Here is a 17,970-nt window from a genome sequence, read left to right as displayed (position 1 = left end):
TGGGGTCTGAAGCCTAGGAGCCAGGAGAATGAAGGTGGAAAATTTTCTGCAAGTGGCAAACAGTCCACACTATATACTTCACAAAGCTGCAGGACCTCAGAACAAATAAGCATTGCAGTGGTTTCATGTATAAACTCAGCTGTTGAACAGAGATGACATTATGGGATCTCAAGGATCAGAAGTTATTCCTGGAATAGTCTGAATAGTGTCCTTTTGATTTACCTTTAAAACAGGAAGAATTAAATTAAATTAAATAAGAATGGAGACATATGAGGGTGTGTGGGTATCTTTTCCTTCTGTCTAAGCTTTCTTTGGGGGATCATGATCATCATCATTATCAAAAAAAAAAATAGTGAATCAATAAGGAATCAATGACCTATGGAAATAATATAAAGAGTCTGAATGGAGATGATCACCACAAATACTTGAGCATCTTTCTGGCTGACAATTCCAAAACATCTGGAGCACCATTTGAACATCCCCAACATTGTCTAAATCACTTTACTTGGAATAGCTTATATCCTGTAACAATACCTTTAACACCACCAAACAACAGCATCTTCAATAGGTGGACAAAATGTCAAATCAGTCTAAACTGGCTGATTGTGCGTCTAACCGTAATAATGATAACAATAACCAATTGTGATTATAGCTCCTGGATCACTACCTAAAGGACTCCCTCAATATTTGGATATTTTGAATTCATCTGATCTGAACACCTAATTTTCCAAACAAGTACCCTGCTTAGAATTGTGTAGATCCTCAAAAGCTACAATGGTTGAAACCTAACCAAGATGAGAAGCAACCTAGAAGTAAGGAGAAGTTTCCTAACAGTAAGGGCAATCAACCAACGGAATAGTTTGCCTTCAGAAGTTCTGGGTGCTCAATCACTGGAGGCTTTCAAAAAGTGACTGGACAACCATTTGGCCAGGGTCTCCTGCTCAAGCAGGGGATTGGACTAGAAGGCCTCCAAGGTCTATTATTATAGAAGACCTCCAACTCTATTATTATTCTGTTCTATTCTGTTATGTTCGATTTGATTTGATTCTATTCTATTCTATTCTTAATTCTTAGGTCCTTGGTTATGATTTGAATTAAGTTTTCACCAGTCTTTGACTGTGAATCTAATTGTAGATTACCCATACAACAATATCATATTACAACTTGGTATATTTCCCCTAGAATAATCTTAGCGTTCCCTTTTGTATGCTGTCTATTTGTTAAAGATTTATGCTAACAACTCTCAAACCACTGCCTCCAAATAAGTTGTTTTGCCCGATTTGAATACCACAGCTGGATGCTGGCAGATATGGGTTTTAGATTGTCCGCTTTGCCATGCACCATGATTTATACATGACATATATCTTCTCAACAGACTATATTGTGGCTTCCTGCAGTGTGTGAACCCATCTAGAGAATTTTATGCCACACAAAAATCAGCACCCATCCACCCAAAATGGTCCACTGAGGGTATTTAACTTGTTGATGGTTTTCAGCAAAGCTTTAAGAAGAACCTACATAACCAGTGGGCTTGAAAGAAAATAATTGTCTAAGCCAACTTCCAGGTTTCTGAATGGAGACAGAGGAGGAAGAGGAGGAGGAGGAGGAGGAGGAGGAGGAGGAGGAGGCAGAGAGACTCTGCTTGATAGCAAAGAGTCTTGTTCAAGATGAAGGAATTATCTTATCATGGAACACAATGATATGAGAGCTGTCCTGCCAACTACTATAGTTGGGATCTTTCTCCAATGCATTAAAAGCTGCTTGGAAGATTGAGAATCTCATCATGTTTTCCATATAGATGAGTTTCAAGGTGAGAACTTCCTGCTGGTATCAGCCAGATTTCCCTAATCTGGTGCTCTCCATACATGATGGATTACTGTTCATCCCCAACAATTTGCATGTATGCTTATTGAAATGACTGGTACTGTAATCGAATGCATCTGGAGGGCCCTACCTTGGGAAAGGTTTCAGTATGCTGCCTACCCCATATTTCAGCTCCCCTGTTTTCTTTGTTAAGAGGAAGAAAAGCACACTGCTTAGGACCAGAATGTGCTGGTCATTCACGTATCATGAATAACATATCAAACTTCTTAGCTGCCTTTCCTAAAATGGTATAAAATAAATCATGTGTCGCAGTGATGGGTTTCAATTTTTTTTACTACCGGTTCTGTGGGTGTGGCTTGGTGGGCGTGGCATGACTTGGTGGGCGTGGCAGGGGAAGGATACTGTAAAATCTCCATTCCCACCCCACTCCAGGGGAAGGTTACTGCAAAATCCCCATTTCCTCCCGATCAGCAGAGAATAGATGGGGGCGGGGCCAGTCAGAGCCCTGAGTCTCCGGAGAAGGGCGGCATATAAATTAAAGAAGAAAAAAAAAGCTACCAAGGTTGAGAAACACTGTTCTAAGGGGATGAGCGTCACCCCCACCCCCGCACACGGCTGGCTTCTTTTCGCTTGTTCCCCACCAACCCTCCCGCGCTTTTTTGGGGGGCGAGTCCGAAAGAAGAAACGGGCCAACCCAGATGGGAACTCAAAAGCGAGGCGGGGCGGGGGAGGTGGGGGTGGGTGGGGAGGAGACCTGACCCGAAGACCCGCCCCGACCTCCAGACGAAGAGCGCAGTGCTTCCCCAAAGTTGGCACACCTGCCGGAGAGCTCGCCTAAAGCGGGCCAGCTGAGAGGGACCCGGGTGGGGGGGGAGGGGAAGAGGAGGAAGAGCGAGGGAAGCGCGGCGCCTCCCATTGCATCGCGCTCCGTGGTGAGGAGGGGAGGAGAAGCGGAGGGGAAGGAAGGGGAAAAAAAAAAAAACCACAGGGAAGAAGGGGCGGCGGCGGCGGCGCGCAGTTGACGTCGCCGGCTCGGTGCTGCCTCGGCCGCCTGGCAGGGCCGGCACGGAGCACGTAGAGTCCAACGTGACCGCGGCGCGCAAGCCCCGCAGCTGCCGCCCCCCGCTCTGGGCACGCTTCCCTTCCCTTTCCCTTTCCCTTTTTTTTTTTTTTTTTGCCTTCCCTGCCCAACCCTGTCAGCCAAACCGATCAAGCCAGCCAGGCAAGTTGGCCGCCCCCCCCTCCACTCCCCCCACTCCCCAGCCGCAGCCGCCGCGGCATCAACCGGCAGCAAAAGCGCTCCGGAAGGATCTGAGCAGATCTTCTTCCCGCAGGCCTGAGTGTGTGTGTGAGAGTGTGAGAGTGTGTGTGCGTGTGTGGTTGTGGTTGTGCGCGTGCTGGGGGTGGGGGGTGGGGGTGCTCCCGCTATGGCTTCGGAGCTCCCCGCTGCCGCCGAGGCGCTCGCCCAGCAAAGCGCGCCGCGCAAGGACGCCGCTGCAGCCTCTGTTTTCTAACCGGACTCGGCTTTACTGCTGGCTGGGGGTGGGGGGTGGTGGTGGTGGCGGCTCTTCCTCTTCTCTTCTCTTCCCAAGCGGCGACCGGGCCGTGGCCGAACCGGCGAGCGAGCGTGGTTCAGCTCCTTCCCTCCATTTGCCCCCCTCCCTCCCTTCCCTTTCCCTTCCCCTTCCCCTTCCCAGTCCCTCCGGGTCCCCTTCGCCTGGATATGTGGCTGCTACCCCCAAGATGGATTTAGCCTACGGGGTCGTGTGGCTGCTCACCGTGCTGCTGGAGGGCATCTCCGGACAAGGCGTCTACGGTGAGTGCAGCCGCGGCTTTCCTTCTTTTTTTTGTGTGGGTCTGTCTCTCTCTGTGTATGTGTGTTTATTCCCCCCTCCTGCTGTTTCCCTCCCCCCCCCCAGGAAAAAAATCGTGATGTCCTTGTAAGCATGCAGCCCCCCCTCCCCTGCTACCTCCCCCCCCTTTCCTCAAAGCTTCCTTCTTGGGCTAAGCTCCCAACTGACCCCCCACTTTCTCTCCGTCCCCGGCGGCGCGCAACAGTACGGTACCCAAGAGGAGCAGCAGCTTCCCCCTCCCCCCCCTTCCACTCCACTCTTCCCTGATCCAGAAGCCGGTTTGCTAACTTGGGGGGGGGGAATGTTTCGCGATTCCCGCAGGAGCGCGCTCGGATCCTGCTTAGCTGCCGTCTCTGCCACCGCCTTTTCCCTCTCCGGCATCTCTAACCCCCCCCCACCCCTCCACCCCACCGGTTCCTCCGCCGAGGAAGTGCGAGCGAAGGCTTCTTCTTCGGGAGAGTTTAGGTTGCTCTGCGCCGCTGTTGCCAGGAGCGATGGGGTCCGAAGAAGCCGAGCCAGGCGAGGGCGCCAAGTCCGGAGGTGGCAGAGCCAGATAGAAATAGTTTGTGTGTGTGTGCGTGTGTGTGTGGGCGCTGGGACCGGATTAATGAATGAATGAAAGCAGAAAGAGAGAAGGGGGGGGGGGGAGAGAGAGAGAGAGAGAGACAGAGAGAGAGAAGATGCGTTGTGCGGTGGTGAGGAAGAGGAACAAGCGCAAAGGGTACCTTTGCTTGCTTTTTCTGGCTACAAATGCTCCCGGGAGCCTTTGCCGTTTCGATCGGCGTGGGTGTCCTGCCCGAGATTTCCTCCCCCTGGCTCTAAGGATTTCTTGGATGAGCCTGCTGGAGCTTTTCCCTAGGCTAGGGGAGGGCTGGCCCCCTCCGTGGCTTATCTGCTCTCTCCACCCCTACCCCCCTTGCCATCCACTAGGCTTGCTCCAGGAGTAGGTTGCCTGGTCCCTTTGCCCACTGCCTCTTCCCTGACCCAGTGTGAGCCACAGGCTATAAAAATGAGTAACACTTTCCCCTCGGGGCATGTTTGTATGCCAGCAAGTTAATTTGGGCAGAGAGAGGGGGGTAGGGAGAGAGAGAGATATTGAGATTGGGGCCTGTTTGTAATCACACTGAACTGATGCCTGAGAACATGCCAGGGACCAGCTTTGCCCATCCACAGAAGGCAAAGATGCTTCCCTTGTTAGCAGGTGGAGACAAGGCTCTTTAGCATCATCCAGCCATTTAGACCCTGCGCCTACTTCTGTGAGATTAGCTCTGAAGCTTGAGTGGCGGGTGGGGGTGGGGTGAGGTGGGGAATTGCAATTAAACTTTGCAGAGCTATTTCTGGCATGGCATTTAGTATGGTGTGCATGCTTGGCATGGGGGGGGGGGCTGAGGAAGCACTGAGCATCCCTATAGAATACCAACAGGGAAGGCTTTCTCTCTCTCTCTCTCTCTCTCTCTCTCTCTCTCTCTCCCCCCTCCCTCCCTCAATCTCTCTTTCTATATATTTGAAGGAGGCTAAAAATAACCCTCGCTTACATTTCCAAACCGTGTTATGGAGGTGGGAATAAACTTGAGTTGGCAGCCAGGGGGAGATGGTGTTTAACCCTCTGGAAGCAACTGAGTGGGCATCGGCCTTAGCCGGGAAGCTGGCAGGGCAGTTTTATGCACAGCGGGTCGGCCCCCGTTGACCAATGGGTGCCCAATTTGAAGGTGGGCACCTGTTTGTGCCATGCAAATCCCAGGCTGACGTTAGTAGAGTGAGATGGGGAAAGGACTGCTCGTTCATTTCCTCCTAAGGCAAGTCAGCCAGCCAGCCTTGACTTCTGTGCCAGGTGTTCGCTGCGGCAATTGTGAGTCTGTGGTGTGTGTAGAAACGGCTTCCCCTTCGCGAAGAGACCAGATATTAGCCTCTACTCTACTCTACTCTATTGTCCCCTCTACTCATCCAAGTCCTCCTCCTCTCCCTCTGCACCTGAAAGGAGCTGCTCCCCAGCCTTGCTTTCCCTTCTAAAATTCATCCCATTTCCCTGGCAACAGCCTTCTGATGCAGAGAATGCTGGCTGTAGCTCAGATGGAAAGGGAAAGCCATCCCTGCTCTTCTTCCCTTGAGTTACTGACACACAGAGAGAAGAAATGGATTTTATGCATGTTTGAGGACCAAAGGTTTTGACAGGATGCTGGGTTCTGCAGCGGGAAGCAGGCACCGTTCCTTCCTTGGTTGCTTTAGCAGAAGCAGGAGAGAAGAGCTAAGCACGATCTCTTGCTTTTAGGTTTTTCCAGTGATTAAAAAAAAAAAAGACTTTAATGGGATGACCTGTAGGAAAACTTGCTTGATGTTTGCTAACGTGCTTGATGGCATCCTGAGGTTGCAATGCTTGTGCTAATATGTAACCGGGTGATCATTAAAGATGCATATAGAGAATGTGGTACGGAAGTTTTGAACTAGTTTCACAAGGTTTGGAGGATGTGCATGTGGGAGTGGACAAATACACAATGATTTGTCTGAACTGGGCTGCCTAAAGGTCCCTAGTTGGTTACACTGAATCCATAAACAATCTACCATCTGTTGCTTGTCTTTGTTGACTTTACAGCTCCTGGAAATCTAGAAACAGGATCTGTATTTTGGCATCACAGTTGACTTAGTATTTATATTTGATTCCTCCCCCCCCCAAACATTTTCAAAATTATTTGGCTCTATGTTACGCAAGGTTCTCCATGGAACGCAAGGTGCTCATTCAGCTCAATTGTTTTTCACAAAGAGAGCACAGCATGTGTTAGGCAAATGGCTAGGCATAAGCAAATGAGACTATGAGATTTCATCAGCTTGGTTAATGAAGGATGGGTTGGGTTTGCTATTGGTGTAATGTCTTTTTCAGTCAATTTGTTTGGTGCCAAATAAAGAGTATGAAAGAGAAGTGGCAGACAATATGATTAATTTTGGTATAGCCATGTGATTTTGCACATATATCTGGTCAGAATAATGCTGAACGTTGCCCTGTTGAGTCTGGAGATGATCTTGTGGGGCTTGATCATTTATATTTCACTCTTTCTTGTTGGTCTGGATGTGTGTGAGACAAAAAAGAGAGAAATATTAAAATAAGGAAGGAAGAGTTACATATATCTTGAATTTCATTTAGGTTCCACACTTCTGTGGACTTTTTGCACCCACATCCTTGCTCCTCCTTTTAAAACTCTCTTTTTACAACTCTGTAATCTCTTAATTTGGGGTAGAGTCAGGATGACTTGATAGAACTGAGTGTTTACTGGCCGGATGCCCTTCCTGACACCAAAAGGAGTTCACAGCAGATTTTTCTTTGCGCCTAGGAGAGAAACATCTTGCTCTGTCTGTTTGCATTTAGCATTAGCATTAGATCCTCCCACACTATGTAGCATATCAGGCAGCAAGGGATCTCCAGCATTTTGGATTTGGGGCGAGTACTTCAGTGTCTTCCTATGTGATTTTTTGAGTCTTTAAGTCTTCCATTAATGTTCTTCACCATGTATTTTGAGGGCGTCCTCCTGCTCGGTCGGCATCAGAGTGTGTGTGTCCATCTCATTGTCATCTTTAGGAGGGTGCTGTTTATATAGGTACAGTGAATTGAAATTTGGACGATTGTAAAGTTTCTTCTTAACAGATTGTTGGTTACTCTGATGTGCATAATGACCACATGGATAATGATGATTGTATTTAATTCTGGGAGTTTATAGTTCACTGCCTGCCTGAAGCATTTCTACTGCAGGAGGGAAATTGCGCTGAGCGTTTTCAGTGCTGCAAGAATGTCTAGATCAGCAGTGAGAAAGGATTGGAGGATGCTTAGATCTACTTTTCCAGCCTTAGGCATCCTTTTGGGAGAAAAGAAAGTGGAAAATAGTGTTAATGGGCATCCTTCTCCATAAACAGCAAACGCAACAGGGCTTGGATATTGTATCCAATGTTTGCATAATGTCCCATTTCCTAATTTCCCTAAGTGTGTAAAAACTCTAGGGGACAGTCTTTTACTGGGTCATATTCCTTGTGGAAAGGGAGGTTTGCACTTTTGCTATATGTATCTGTTTAAAGAAATATCCAATTCAAGCACAGAAGAAATGGCCATACACGGAGCTGGCCTTTCAAGCAGCTTTAATTAGCTACTGCCATCACCGAGAGTAAGTAGCATGTGCATAAAATCCCTGACATTTAGACAATATTTTTCATGAGAAATGAAATCAAAATACTTGTTTTGTATCTTTCACTCCCTCCAAAAGCTTATAGCTAATAGCCACCAGCTATCAAAGGCTGGCTAGTTAATAGGTGGAACATCTTCTATTGTATTCTGTTAAGGAGTCATGTTGAGTTCTGGACTAAACAAACAGCTAAGGAAAAAGTACCTGGTGGTTGCACATTCTTTGGGAAGTTCATGTTAACATCACTCCTGTCTTGAAGGATGCCATGCATGTACTTCATGTGCATGAGTCTCTGCTTGCACAATGCAAAGTTAACAGGGTATGTCTAAACATCATGCTACATTTTCGGTTTGTTAAAAAAAAATCACACTAATGCCCTAACAGATGAGCCCTATGTTATTTCATGAAATGACTTAGTTCATATAATATGCCAAAAATAATGGCTTGGGTTCCTACCAGAGAAACCATTGGAAAAATATGTCATTTTGTATAGAATTTCTCCACTTGTCTCACAATGAATGAGATTGGTAATTAGACAAGCATCTAAAGAGTATAGTTGGGGTGGGGGGCTTTGCACAACTCTATTTTTGCACCACTTGCAGCTGTTTCTGAATCAGGAGGCCCTGCTTATTGTTGATCCACTCTTGGATCAACTCTCAGATTCATGCAGTGTCCTCTACCTGGGGCTGCAGACCCTCTGGAAGCTACAGCTAGCCCATCATGTAATAGTTGTAACAAGTGCCTCCCAATTAACACACCTATTTTGAGAGAGGTGCATTGGTTGCCAGTTTGTTTCTGAATGCAGTTCAGTGTGCTGGCTGTTATCTTCAAAGCCCTATATGGCTTAGGACTTGGTACCTCCAGGATCATCTTCTTCCAATAAGTTTCTTTCCATCCAATAAATTCTTAGTTGAATGGACACCCTTCTCGTCGCATCCCTGAGTGATTCTTGTCATCAGGAACCACAGAGGCAGTGGTGGTATTCAGTCGGTTCAGAGCAGTTCGGGCAAACCGGTTGTGGCAACCCGGCTCTATGCCATCCTATGTAGCCACGTTTTCTAAGCCATGCGCATGCGTGCAAGCTGCATTCATGCAAAGCGCATGCGCGGAAGGCCACATTTTCAGTGCGCGGCAAACCGGTGGTAAAATTATGTGAAACCCACTTCTGCACAGAGGGATATATTTTCGGTTGCTGCCCCTTTCCTTTGAAATAGGATTCTACCTGAGATCAAGAGCCTTGGTAGTACAGGGGTTTAAGGCACCCTGTTATTAAGCTGGTTATTAAGACCAGCTGCCTGCAATTACTGCAGGGTTCGAATCTCTCCAAGGCTCAAGGTTGACTCAGCCTTCCATCCTTTCTAAGGTAGGTGAAATGAGGACCCAGTTTGTGGGGGCAATAAGCTGACTTTGTATAAAATATACAAAAGAATGAAGGCTATTGCTTAACGCATTGTAAGCCGCCCTGAGTCTCCGGAGAAGGGCGGCATATAAATCAAATTAAAAAAAAAAAACGTTAGCATCAATCCTGTGGGCATTCAAGGAGGTCACCAAGACCTGGAAAACACTCTGGAAAATGTTTTGATAGCCTGCTGCATCTGCTTCCTGTAAAAGGGATTGTTGTCATGACTATTTTTCCTTGGACTGTTAATGGACAAGACAGTTGACTATCATTGGCTTTGTTCTGTTTCCCTTGGTTATGTTTTCTATTTTATTTTCACATTTCTTGTAAACTGCTTAGAGACTTTTTTTTTTTACATTGAGTGGCATATAAATTATAGTGATAACATAAATAAAGCGGAAGTGGGCAAATTTTGGCTTGCAGGCATGTCTTAGTCCAGGGGTCAGCAACCTGCGGCTCTGGAGCTGCATGTGGCTCTTTCACCCCTGTGCTGCGGCTCCCTGTCACTCAAAATATGCATCACAACCGCCAATGTGCGACACCCGCCGGCACGAGATTTATTGAGCATTTCAACCCCCAGTAGGCCAACCATGGATAAATCCAAGAAAAGAAAAGTTTCAGAAGAAAACAGAATGTTTAATTCAACTACATATGCTAGTTCTGTGGCCGCTCAAGAAATAGTCAGGCACAGGAAGGGTTTTGTGGCTCCCGGTGTTTTCTTTTTTGTGGGAAAGGGGTTCAAATGGCTCTTTGAGTGTTTAAATTTGCAGACCCCTGTCTTGGCCTTATTTTTGGAGACCACCACTTCTAAGATAGTGCCGCTGCATTTTTTGGCTGAACACTAGAAATCAGCTGTGCACTTTCCCCTTTTCTTTATCGGTGTAGTGGGGGGGAACCCCACTCCTGAGATACAGTCTTTCAAAAGAACCACAACAGCCTCCAACAAAAAACACCTAACTTTCCAAACAATATTTTAAAAAGCCTGAAAGTGTTGACTCAGTACTACTATGTCTTCTGCTGCCCTTGGATATAACTCTTCAAACTGGTATGCTTCTGATGTAAGAGGGAAACGTGTGAAAGTTCTTGCTGAGAGGAGAATCCTGTGCATTTCAGAGGGAAGAAAGATTAGAATCAGTTAATTTTTTCAATTTCTAATTGACCAGTGAACACTGCTTTTTCTGTAGAAGCAACCCATTCCATGACAACATTTCTGTCAGGTATCTTTGAAAACGTTGCATCCTTGATCTGAATTGTCAGATAGCTTTTTAATCGGAGCAGAATGCTGGCAGATGGATTTTTATTTAAAAAAATAACATTTACTGAAAATAATCTAGGATCTTGACACAAGTATGAATATTATGATTAATATTTTGCCAGGGCTAAGAAGACTCAATCAGGGATTTTACTCTGCAAATAGGTACAAGGAAGGTAATTAATTTCTGACTCTGAGGTGCTTCAGTTCAGTTCAGGTTGGAGAGTAGATGGTAATTCGGTATATGATCAGTCCCTTTGATTCGGGAACGAGTTATGGATTCACCCAGTGCAATTGTCCTCTTTTACCTGGTTCCATTCAGTTTTTATGTTATTTGGTACAGTTGTTCTAATTTAAAACAACTGGAAGGGTCCAATTTGAATGAATCCAGTTTGGCCTAGTTACATACCCTCTCTTCTATTTTGGAACTCTCTATCTACAGTAAACCTTTATATTAACAAAACACATTTACTGTATATATCTAGCATGCTATGAACAAACAAATAGGCCAAATTCTATGGCATTGTGTGATGGCCTGGCTTCTTGAGCAAGCTATGCTAATGAATGGATTCCTCACAATGCATGAATCTCAAATGATGACCACCACCCCGATTTTAGCCCTAGTGCAACAGTGGGTAAGAATCCAGTTTGAGAGTTCCCAGATGGTCTTCTGTGCAAAGTTTGGATCAGCTCACACATGCTTATTATGTCTGCAAAGTAGAATGATTGTGTGCCTTTGGTGTCAGGGAATTCGTGACTGGCAGAGACATGGTAACAAGGTCAGCCAATGAATAGGCATAGCAACTAAGTCAGACAATGAGGACTGTTTGGAAACTGAAACTGGAAGGAGCCTGGGCGTGGCTCTGTAGCTCTGATTTGTGCTGAGAACTAAACTAGTCTGGTCTTGTCTGTCTGCTGAATTGAAACTGAAAACTCATCTCTGTTGTTCTCTCCTCTTCCTGTGTTTTTTTGCCTGTAACTCTCTACCACGTTGGACTAATCTGCTGTTGGTATTGTATGCGTTATTATGTATATAAAGAGAAGTTAATGAATCCTGCTGAATCAGTTATCTGTGTGTGCTTTCTGGATGTGATTTCTGCAACAAACTCTGACATTTGGCTTATGATGTAGAAGAAGAATGGGCTTAGTTGGAAGGTGGAGTTAAGTGTGCCATGAGTTTGGAGTCATCGGGTTGCCGTAAGAGACCCAAATCCAACCCTCCTCCATGAATTAGATTAATGTCAGGTGAAAATAACCAGAAGCATTCATTGAGTTCAAAGCACAAACGAGTTTATTATTGCTACTCTATATGAGAATCCAGTCAATTAATGTTCATAGCTACATTAGTGCTAGATAGGGGGCAATGAAATTCACAGGGGGAGCTCTTGTGGCAACGCAGTGACTCCAAACCGATGACACATTTAACCCTGCCTTCCAGCTCAGCCTTCTTCTCCTACATCAGGGGTGCCAAACTTGATTTCATTGAGGGCCACATCAGGGTTGTGTTTGACCTTGGGGGGGCGGATGGGTGTGGCCAGAGTGGGTGTGGCCAATTTGACATCACTCATGTCAGGGGCGCCTGTGGGGGCCCGAGTGTTCTGCCAGCGAAAACGGGCTCCCAAACTCTGTTTTTGGCTGCGACAGCTTCTTGCAACCCTCTTCCAGCGAAAACGGAGCTCGGAAGGGATGCATGCTCCATTTTTGCTGAGAAAGGCACTATGGGCCAGTCCTTCACTGTTTCCAGGGTGGCCCTGCAGGCCATATCTAAGCACCCTGTGGGCTGGGTTGGCTTTTGGGCCTTGAGTTTGACACCCCTGTCCTACATCACCGAAAGATTTGATTCTGGCTTATCCTGGATGAATGCTGCCTTGTTGATCACACCAATGCTACAGAGTGCTAACTTTTCTAGAGCAAGCACAAAAACTCTGATAATAATTTATTTAATTGGTAATATAAGTTAAATTAAGTGTGCAGACAGCCTAAGTGTGCTCTCTCTCTACATGGGGCTCCCCTTGAGGAGCACCCGGAGGTTCCAACTGGTGCAGAATGCTGCCGCGCGGAGGATTATGGGAGCGAGGGGGCGCTCCCATGTGACACCTCTCCTGCGTGAGCTGCATTGGCTTCCAGTGGTCTTCTGGGTGCGCTTCAAGGTGTTGGTTACCACCTTTAAAGCGCTCCATGGCATAGGACCTGGGTATTTGCGGGACCGCCTTCTGCCGCCGATAGCCTCCCACCGACCAGTACGCTCCCACAGAGAGGGACTCCTCAAGGTGCCATCAGCCAGGCAATGTCGGTTGGCGACCCCCAGGGGGGAGGGCCTTCTCTGTGGCAGCTCCTGCCCTCTGGAACGATTTGCCCCCGGAGATACGAAGGATATCGGATCTCCGGGTCTTTCGCCGTGCCCTGAATGGTAGAGTTTTGGGAAGAACACTGTAGCCCACAGCTACCAGTTATATGTAGCTGAGAGTTTACCTATTGCAAGATCTGGGAGCAGGAGTGGACACAAACGACAAACTGCTTCTTTGCTTTATTTTACAGAGCTTGACCTTTTGACCAGCAAATTGTCCTGCAAATATTGCTGTCATAGAACATAGAATCATGGGGGTTGAGAAGGAACTCATAGGTCTTCTAGTCCAATTAAAGTAGGAGCCTTATACCATTCCAGTCAAATGGTTGTCCAGTCTATTTTTGAAAACCTTCAGTGATGAGACACTCAAAACCCTGGGAGGCAAGCTATTCCACTGATTAATTGTTCTATCAGAAAATTTCTCCTTACTTCTAGGTAGGATCTATCTTTAACACACTTGCACTCATTACTTCATGTCTTCCCCACTAGTGATTTGGAGACATGGTTCCATTGTTTCTGTCTGTCCTGCACAATCGGCACTGTTATGCTTCAGGTCCCCTTGATTAAACAATATCATCTTGCAGGACCCAGTATGGGTGTCTTCTCTGTCATGGTGCCTGCCATCTGGAAAAACAAATCCCCAAATATTTGAACTGCTACTAACCTGTTAAAATGGTTCTAACTCAGTCCTTGGGATATGGTGCTTAGCAGAGTCCTTTAGGTTATATAAGGGACGCAGTGGCACAGTGGCTAAGATGCTGAGCTTGTCGATCAGAAGGCCAGCAGTTCAGCGGTTCGAATCCCTAGTGCTGCGTAATGGAGTGAGCTCCCGTTACTTGTCCCAGCTTCTGCCAACCTAGCAGTTCAAAAGCACGTAAAAAATGCAAGTAGATTGTAAATGCAGAGCCTCGATAGCTCTGCAGACTAAAGCACTGTAATTTAACACCAGCTGTCTGCAATTAAAGTAAGTTCGAATCTCGCCAGGCTCAAGGTTGACTCAGCCTTCCATCCTTTCTAAGGTAGGTAAATTGAGGACCCAGTTTGTGGGGGCAATAAGCTGACTTTGTATAAAATATACAAAAGTATGAAGGCTATTGCTTAACGCATTGTAAGCCGCCCTGAGTCTCCGGAGAAGGGCGGCATATAAATCAAATAGAAAAAAAAAAGTAGAAAAATAGGGACCACCTTTGGTGGGAAGGTAACAGCGTTCCATGTGCCTTTGGCGTTTAGTCATGCCGGCCACATGACCATAGAGACGTCTTCAGACAGCACTGGCTCTTCGGCTTTGAAACGGAGATGAGCAGCGCCCCCTAGAGTCGGGAACGACTAGCACGCATGTGCGGGGGAACCTTTACCTTTAGCTTAGGTTATATGTTATATGTTTGATGGGGAAGTGGGTTTTTATTGTCCCTCGGGGTACTGATAGTATTTTTTCCATATTGTGATGTTTCTTTCTTGTTTTTTTTAAAAAAAATTGTAAGTCCCTCAAAGTCATTGAGGTGTTGGATGGCCATAGAAATGTGTTTTATAAATAAATAAAAATAAAAAAGAGAGTGGGGAATTATCTTTGCTGCACACAGCCTGAAAGATTCAGGACCATTGCAAAGGTTTAGTCTTATTCTTGTGTAGTTTGGAGTATTTATTTATTATTCTTTTAAAAAGTATTTATTTTGGGACTTTTTAGTAATATCATGTCTTAGCCCCAGTGAGTATTGTATTGCATTGTAGAACCCTCATGTAAGGGTAGGAGGGTTGACATGCAAGATAACTTGGGATTTTACAGCTCCTTAGTGATATTTATACTATGGATTGGATCAGTTGGCCTTTGACCCATTCTGCTTTTCCCCCCAGGGATTCTGGGGATTGTAGTTCTGAGTAGGCAACTTGTCAGCCTGCAGAATACTCCCAGCAGTATTGCCCAAGCTTACTTTTTAAAATTAATTTTGTGGTGGAGAAAGGAATAAGATTATGAGAGATAGAAAACCAATATTAAATTTGAAGTATTCAAATTTTGTCTCGGCGTGATGTGAAAGTTATAAGTTCCTTTCCCCGAGTTCAACATCAGTTACAATACAACTCCACTCTCATTTTCTTTATCTGCTGGAAACGGTGGCTGCTCTGTGTGGTGCTGTGTATTTCTGGCACTTGTGGGAAGCTGAAAGCATTTAAAAGCTTTTAGAAAGCTGAACAAAGGGTCTATTTGTTTAGCATGCTCACTTTATTTTCTTGGGGGAGGGAAGAGAATCCACTTTTAAAATTACCCCTTTATCAAACCTAACATGAATGGTTTTTAAATCTGCATATATGAATTAAATGGAGAACAAACAGAAGCCTAATGACGCTTAATAATGAAGTGCTTGCTTTTCCATATTTTCCATCTTTTAATTCCAGCGGGGTTTTGGAGAGAAATATTGTAACTAAAAAAAAGGTAGATAGAAGAGGGCACAGCATGGCTCTAAAGGAGTCATTGTTGATGTAGGAGGGATAGCAAAATTGGGATCATTAATGCAACTTTGCCTGAAAAGGGTGGATACATTTAAAGTTCAAGAGGCAGTTCTCAAAAGACTGCTGGAGTCCCTCAAAGTCCCTGACGATGTGGGGTCAAACAATCCAAGCTTGATTAAAGTTTGTTGGAGGTTGTTGCCTGTCTCCAATCCAGCTGTTGTGGCAAAGATTCAAAGGCCACCATGGCTTGGACAACAAAGAATTAAAGCAAGGTGGCAAATTGTTGTACGTTTATACTGAAACTCAAATCAAGGGTTGACTACAGTACTGTTTCTCACAGCTTCTAATCCAACCTCCTGCTCAAGCAGGAGACCTATACCATTCCCAGACAAATGGTTGTCCAGTCTCTTCTTAAAAACGTCCAGTGTTGAAGCATTCACAGCTTCTGGAGGCAGGTCGCTTCACTGGTTAATTGTCCTCGCCGTTAGGAAGTTTCTCCTTAGTCCCAGGCTGCTTCTCTCCTTGATTAGTTTCCATTCATTGTTTCTTGTGCTGCCTACAGATGCTTTGGTAGATAAGTTGACCCCTTCCTCTTTGTGGCAACCTCTCAAATACTGGAATGCTGCTATCATGTCACCCCTAGTCCTTCCTTTCTATAGATTAGCCAAACCCAAATCCTGCAACCGTTAGTCATATGTTTTAGTCTCCAGGCCTTCAATCATTTTAGTTGATGAAGAGCATCATCATCTAACTATGCTCTTCTTTGCACTTTTTCCAAAGTCTCAACATCTTTTTCTAAATGTAGTGACCAATGACCTGTATCATGATTAATTTTTTGGCCCAGTTGTCACATTGAGAAGAATTAATACTGTTTACACGCATCATTTGTTTTTCCAGCTCTTTGTGAAAGTGAATCATTCTACAGGTACACCGGATTCAACTCTGACTAGTCTCTATTAGCATGACCTGTTGCAAAGGATCGTGGGAGTTGTCGCCCACAATAACTGTAGAACATTATGATGCCTGTCCCGATCTTATTCAGAAAATTCACATTGAATGGACTTCCCAGTGTTTCTGGCTAATGTCAGTGAGTGCCAAAGGCTTTACAGTACAAATCCAGTGTCAATATATTTACTTTGACTGCTTTAGCCTTTTGGGATAGGTGACAATACAGCTTCTTGTATGCTACAGGTCAGCAGCAGAAAGGAAAAACAACAATGGGGTAGTGATGTTTCTGTGTTGTGTGCCAAGATAGAGATTTCCCAGAGCTAAGGGTCTGAAGATAATTGAATGTTGAAACTGGATGTGTCCTGGTGTTAGATGGGCAGTTCTTACAGAAAGGGATTTTGCTTCTTTACATTGAACAACTTGGGCTTATACTATCCCACTAGATTCACATCATGGTGGCTGACGCGGCTAAAATATACATTTACAAATAAGATTGCAGAAGTAAGCAAGGTCCATCATAATGGCAATGAGCAATAAGAAGTTCAACTATTAACATCACAGTGTCTCTTCCTCTGCTGACTGCCCTGTCAGAAGAAACTCCACTTAAGAGCTTTTAACAGATCAGCCAAGGGGGATATTTGCAGCACCCCATTGTGCCATGCGCTACACAGGGATAGCAAGGTGGACAAGGTTATGCTTTGCTCCACCTAAATTAACTTTTTTTCTGCTTACAGGTAGAACTCAGATCAAGTTCTCTCAGCTGATGAGTTGCTCCAGAGTTGATATAAAGGGACCTTGGTGGTCTGTGGGTTCCAGCAGGGAGATTTTTATTTTGTTTATGGAGATCTGCAGCAGCTCTATTTCTCTTCATGATGATGTTGGCATGTAAAGACTGCTTCATCTGTTTCTTGAAATAATCCTTTTTGCAGGGCTTTTGGACTCAAGAGCTTATGAGCCAAGCTACAACCACCCATCCACCCATCTACAACCACCCATCCATTCACAAATTAACCAATGTTGAAATTGACCAAGTAACTAATATGTGTATGTGTTAATGTATTAAGACCTTAACAGACCTGCTTAGGTGCTTCTGTAACTAAGAACCAACATAGTTTCTGAAAAGTAGACTTCTCTTCAGGGGTACCTCCCTATGCTGGACATGTTCTGATGGAGACTAGTTAACCTATCTGTCAGAGATGTTTTTATTTCGATTCTCCTATCACCTCCCTGTGGTTCAGTGATTTGTCTCTGGTTCATATGAAGTTTTGATGAAAGTTTTGAGTCCTGTACATAAAATTGTCTTCCTTTTCAGGCTCATGTCTGAAAAGTATGCTGAGCTATTAACATGTTAATATGTAATTAATGTGTTGCAGTTAGTTCCTAAAGAAGCATATTCCTAGAATAATTTATTTTTGAAGAGGCCTCTCCTCTCCTCTTCTCCTCTCCTGTTTAAAAAATTAAAATGGATTAGTCTTTCTGTAGCTTTTCCAAAGATACTCAAAAAGATATTGTTGTGATACAGTAAAATGAAGGATTTCACCCAGAATGAAAAGAGGTACTTTCTGTGGTACAAAAGAGCCTTAGTTGCTAGGCCAGAACTGGACTGGATCTGAAAAGTAACCATAACCTTGCAGATGATATTCCCATTTCTCCTTAAAAAAATGAGAATTACCACTTCCTGCCTTAGACAGAATTCTCCAAAGCATCTTCAAGGGGAGTCCTGTAGATGTTGAGAACTC

General features: G+C 45.1%; 1 protein-coding gene across 3 annotated transcripts in view; it reads left to right on the top strand.

Annotated features, from left to right (window-relative positions):
• Window positions 1–2,815: 2,815 nt before the first annotated feature.
• MDGA2 (MAM domain containing glycosylphosphatidylinositol anchor 2) overlaps window positions 2,816–17,970 on the top strand; it is a 601,160-nt gene continuing 586,005 nt past the window's right edge. Inside the window, exon 1 of one of the 3 annotated variants that reach the window (XM_034433316.2) lies at window positions 2,816–3,640. In XM_034433316.2, coding sequence (XP_034289207.2) covers window positions 3,568–3,640 — 73 coding nt within the window. In that variant the 5' untranslated portion in view covers window positions 2,816–3,567. Of the gene's footprint in view, window positions 3,641–5,383; window positions 5,527–17,970 lie in introns of those variants that run through there. The other 2 variants (XM_034433314.2, XM_060693980.2) reach the window with 2 other exon arrangements.

This window comes from Pantherophis guttatus, chromosome 1, assembly GCF_059756535.1.
Source record: "Pantherophis guttatus breed Tessera chromosome 1, ASM5975653v1, whole genome shotgun sequence".
In the NCBI taxonomy this organism is placed as follows: domain Eukaryota; kingdom Metazoa; phylum Chordata; class Lepidosauria; order Squamata; family Colubridae; genus Pantherophis; species Pantherophis guttatus.
Note: the sequence above shows the minus strand (reverse complement) of the source record. Positions and strands in the feature narration are given on the sequence as shown.